The sequence below is a fragment of the Parasteatoda tepidariorum genome, chromosome 8 (genome assembly GCF_982258835.1).
Source record: "Parasteatoda tepidariorum strain Cologne lab strain chromosome 8, Ptep-v5.0, whole genome shotgun sequence".
In the NCBI taxonomy this organism is placed as follows: Eukaryota; Metazoa; Arthropoda; class Arachnida; order Araneae; family Theridiidae; genus Parasteatoda; species Parasteatoda tepidariorum.
Window position 1 is genome coordinate 99,881,709 of NC_141762.1, and position 5,616 is coordinate 99,887,324.

General features: G+C 35.0%; 1 protein-coding gene across 1 annotated transcript; it reads left to right on the forward strand.

The window, feature by feature from the left end:
- Positions 1–302: 302 nt before the first annotated feature.
- Positions 303–1,343, forward strand: LOC147806578 (zinc finger BED domain-containing protein 5-like). The gene has a single exon (XM_087149684.1). It carries the CDS (start codon positions 303–305, stop codon positions 1,341–1,343), a length of 1,041 nt encoding a protein of 346 aa, XP_087005810.1.
- Positions 1,344–5,616: the final 4,273 nt, after the last annotated feature.

The following is a 5,616-nucleotide window of genomic DNA, read 5'->3' on the forward strand; positions in this document are numbered from 1 at the left end:
GAAAAGTATAATACAGAAAATGAATTAAAAAAAAGTCGAAAATGAAACAAAAAAACATTGTATCAAAATTTTTAAAAACTAAGAACTTAAACGTTTTAATATTTTAAAAAACTTAAAAAATAAATGAATGAAAAATTTCTCTCGATACTTGTACCAGGAGTTTCTTTGTCTTCTGGATTCGTTTCAAAATTACGAGGCTACGGAGGTGAATATTAGTAGTCGTAAACCCAAAAAAACTGGGTCGGCTGTTCACCGACGGTTGCAAAATAAAATACTAATCTTATGCGAATCAGCTGCGACAAATGCCACTTGCTGATAATACAATTGACAGAAGAATGGATGATATATCTGAAGATCTTTGTGACCAATTAGTTTCTCGAATGCGTACTTCAAAATTCGCCATACAAGTTGATGAAGCTACTGATGTAGCTAAAGACGCACATTTAATTGCATATGTTCGATATGTTGACGATACTAATATAATTGAAGATATCTTATTTTGCGAACCAATTCCTGACAGAGCCACATCCAATGAAATTTTCGAAATAATAGACAGATTTTTTAATGAGAACGACTTAATGTGGAATAATTGCATTGGGCTCTGTACTGACGGTGCACAATCAATGGCGGGACACAAAACTGGTCTTCAAACACTAGTTAAAATGAAAACACCTGAGGTTCTTTGGAAGCACTTCATGCTCCACAGAGCAGCTCTCGTATCAAAAACTATAAGCGAGGAACTTAACAATGTTTTTGCAAAAGTAACGAAAGTTATAAATTACATAAAAAACAGTCCATTAAAAGCAAGGTTGTTCGCAAAACTGTGTGAAGATATGCGAGCTAATTACACGTCACTTCTGTACTATTGTGAAGTGCGCTGGCTATCTCGTGCAAAAGTGATTCAAAGTGTACTTGAACTCAAAGAAGAAATTGTTATGTTTCTCGAGGAAAATCATAAGGAAGACGGCAATATGTTTAGGGATGATAATTTTATCGTTAAACTTACATATTTGGTTGACATTTCTGAAAAATTGGATTTTCTTAATAAATTAATGCAAGGACCTCAAATGCATTTGCTTATACAAAAAGACAAAGTGGAAGCATTTATTAAAAAAGTGGAGCTATGGAAATCAAATTTGCAAAAAAATAAGATTGACATGTTTCCACGTTTAAATTTATGCGCCCGAGATAACATAGAAGCACACAAAAATCTCTTTGTGGAACACTTGAGTGGTTTGTTGCTTCAATTTTCTAATTATTTTGGTGATCTTGATTTTACAAAGTTTACGTGGATACAAAATCCATTTATCGACAAAGAAGATGATGAATTTGACAAGTATTGAAAAAGAAAAATTTATTGAATTATCTTGTGATTCTACATTAAAACATAAATTTCAGACTGTATCTCTGGTTCAATTCTGGTTGAATCTTCATACAGAATATAACACTTTGTCAAACGAAGCTTTGAAAGTACTGCTGCCGTTCGCAATATCATATTTATGCGAAACGGGATTTTCAACCTTGGCTGCAATGAAATCCAAATATCGAGCTCGTTTAGTTGTAGAAAAAGAGCTACGAGTAGCTATATCGTCACAAACACCAAGATTTGATAAACTTTGCGCTAATAGACAAGCACATCCATCTCATTAAAAACAATAATAAAATATCTTTTTCCATTAGTTTGTATGAATAAATTTTATAAGAGTAAAAATGTTTGTGCTTTTGTCTTATGAAATCTTCAGGGGGGGGGCGCCAAATTATTAAATATTTTTAAGGGAGGCGTAGTAACATCAAGTTTGGAAACCACTGGGTTAGAGCCATTTTGCTGTCAGGCTAACCGTGGGAGATCCTCGTGATCTTCCTCTCCATGTAACGCAAATGCGGCTCAGTTCCATCAATATGTCCTCCACGAAGACAAATTTCTTCCAATACCGGATCCAGGAGTTCCTTTGTCTTCTGGATTGGGTTACAAGATTACTAAGCCATGGCGTTGCACTTCAGTAGTCGTAAACCCGAAAATTGCGTGAGCTATTCAACTATGGGTATAAATTATTAAAAAAAATCTCCGGAAACTGATAAAATATTTCATTGTTTCATCGTGAACCAGTAAAATTTATAATTCGAACTATTGGAATATTTCTTACTTATCTAAAATTGCTGCACTTGATCAATTTTTTTTAACCAGTTTGTTATTGATCATTTACTCTCTTCAAATTTTTGAGCTTAAAGTTATTTAAGTCTTTTGTTTTCAAAAAGTATAATATATCACAAGGGCGATAGAGTTTTCAAAGTTTTCGAATAAATTAAGAGAAAGAAAAAAACATAATTATAAAATTTGATAGAGTCGTCGAGTTATCCGACATCTTTTGGGTGCCGATTTGTTACGGTTAAAGTTAGGTTTTCAGGAAATGGAATGAAATAAAATATATTTTTTTTTATGATGTCTTTTGATCATTTTCTGATGACATGCATGCAAACACAAGTTGTTTCATGCGTGTCTGAAATGAGAAAACATACCGAAATGCATATCATTTTTTTGACCTTTCATATTTTACTCATTGGCAAAATGGGCCTTGGTTTGGAATTGATGGCGTTCACTCACTTTTCAGCTGTGTTCAAGAGTAATAGGAAGCAGTGCGCATGCGTCGTCATTGCATGCGTAGCTATGGCGACCACTGCTGCTTTTTCTTTTAATCTTCACTAGCAGGCATTTTTAATGTGTTTACATAATAATAATTTAAAGTATTTTTACATTCTTCTTTATTATTAACTTATAATGACTGTCTTGACGGTGATTTCAATATAAATATGAATACTGAAGAAGGAAAAGTCTTGAAACACGTACATAAGGCAGTATTTGAAAACCAATCAGACGACAAACATCAATGGAGGCAGTTTTTGCAACCCATGATTTGAAATGATGTGGCGTTTAACGGAGTCAATCGAGAAAGAAAAAACATTTGACCAATGGTTAATCAGTGATCGTCATAATGGGATCACAAATTTTTTTTTAATACATGATATCCTTTCATATTGAAATATTTTTTTAATGCTTCCCAATTATTTTGATGCATTAAAATTATCATTTATGGCACTCTCAGAATTCGCAGAAAATCTCTTTCCCCTAAGAAATGTTTTTTGAAAAATAATAAAAATTATTGGGGGCCAAATCAGGATAGTCGGGTTGATTCGTAGCATAAAAACTAAACTCATCGGCACGACAGCTCAGAGAGGGCCAAGGCCTACTGTGCCCATCTCAGTTTTCTTGACCTTGGGCTCTGGGATGCAGGAGATGTTCCGGTCTGGTGGTCAGTCGAACGCGGAACCCCCAGTGTTTAGTTCCCAAGCATGCTTGGTACTCATTTATCGATCCAGTAGAGGGATGAAAGGCTGAGTCAACCTTGCCCGGCCCGAGGATCGAACCAGGTACCCGTGGCACTACAGCGCTACCGCTCAGCCACCGGGCGTAGCATGATTCATCCAATTAGCAATTGCGATTGCAGACGAGTGAGCTGGTTCATTATCGTGATGAAAAAGCACTTTTCTTTCTTGGACTAATATGGCTTTCATTAAAATGGTCACTTAAATCAGACCAGTGACCGTTATGTTTCTTTTCAGATAATCAATGAGGCCTTTTGAGTCTCGGAATACCGGCCGATGGAACTGTTTTCTCTCATATAAAACTAAAATTAAGTAAATTTAATGAATGAATTAATATTCGAAACAAAACTGTGCTAACATCAAGTGGTCAGCCACTACAAGTTTAAAAAAATGTATTACAACTTGAGAGAATGAATAAAAAGTATTTTATTAACGATTGAAAATTTGAACAAGATATAGGGAGAGTGTGAACTAATAATAGGAATTCAAAAATTGTGCTCTACTTGCCGCTAAAAATATTAAATACTGCAGTGAGTATGAAAAGTGTTGACTATGGTTTTCTTTTCTAAAAGAATGACTCACACTATGTAAATGCCTATGATAAAATCCAAACGCATGAATTGAAATTGGAGGCAAAAAAAAATAAATGTGCTAAATAATAAACATTTAATGAAGTGAGTAACTTAAGAATTTTCAAAGAGAGTCACAATGTTTAAAAGTCTCTCATAAAAGAGAAGTTCGTCGAGTTTGAATGGAGTCATTATAGATACGTTTTAGAAGAAAATGGAGCGTAAAATGTTTGAAAATTAAGGAAATATATTGCATAAGACGATTTCTTCTTTTTACTCGAAAAAAAAGAAAGAAATTACTTCAAGTAAAGAGCCTCTATAATTGGATAGTTGAATGTTTCTAAATTGAAAGAAGCGACGCTAAAATTATCGACAGGAAACTTTTCGTAATTCACGGATCAGAAAGTAATCTCCTTCCTTTTAAGAGTAAACATTTCCTTTTCTCTTTGATGGAATGCGCAGAATATTTCTTAGAAAGATCTATAAGAAGAAAAAAAAATATTATATAAGAAAAAATTTACCAGTAGATATTTTGTAAGTACGTTTACTGCATTCTGTGACCAAATTAACGCGGTCTTGGAACTTTTTTCTGTAATGTCTTTGCTGCAGTGTATCTACCACTACAAAAATACGATTCCAATTCACTAGTATATATGTGACATGTTAACCCGATTCTAAGTTGGGGTACCTTTTCATATTTGACATTGTTGATATCTACTTTCATTGGTGACCTGGCCGTGACGTGATGTGAATACGCCTTCCTTGACAGAAACTCCCACTTCGATTTGAACACGCCTACTTAGATGGATAGTCCACATTGAACAGTTGAGTTGCTATTTGTGACTGAGACATTCACCTCCTCGCACTGTTGCTACTCAGTCTCGATCACACACAACGCTGGCCTGTATACACTCGACTGCTAATGGCAACACAGGAGTGACCCCGACCGTGATCTTAATACAGCTCTCCCAGTTTCGCACAAAACAGCAATGAATCAGCAAGTAATATCCCATTCATCGAATTCTATCATAGATAAAATTCTGGTCGGGGAGTACTAAAGTGCATATACCACAACAAAAATACTATTACAATTCTCAAGTACTATCCCCACATTTCCTTTGAGCTAAAATGAGCAATATTTTCTAATGCGACGCCACAAAGTCAAATCCCTGGTCGAATCACGAATTAGAATTGGGGGTTTTCCTTTCCAAATGTGGGCTATTTCCATCAAAAAGTTTTTCACGAAGGCTAGTCTGACCCAATTGTTCTATCCAAGAGCTCCCTTATATTCTGGTTTGGGTTTAAAATCACGAGATAAATAGTGATAGACGTAAACCGACTGTTCAACACAGGTTATAAAATAATAATGCCTAAAACTAGTCCTTATAGAAAAGTAAATACCAAACAAAGTAACATTTGGATGTTATTTGAGCTGGCTAAAATTTGTATCCAAAGTATTATTGCATAATGGAAAGTGAATTCGATGGATATAGTGTCGTGACAATAACCATGGCGACCACCATACATGATCTTAAGGAGAGGATGTTGTGGGTTGCACAGAGGTTACTGCATTTCTGGCGCTAACACACGCGTCCAGTCTCTGTTTGGCAACTTTACTTTTTTACTTTTGAAAAGTATGCATATGCATTTAATCGGACACTGTGGG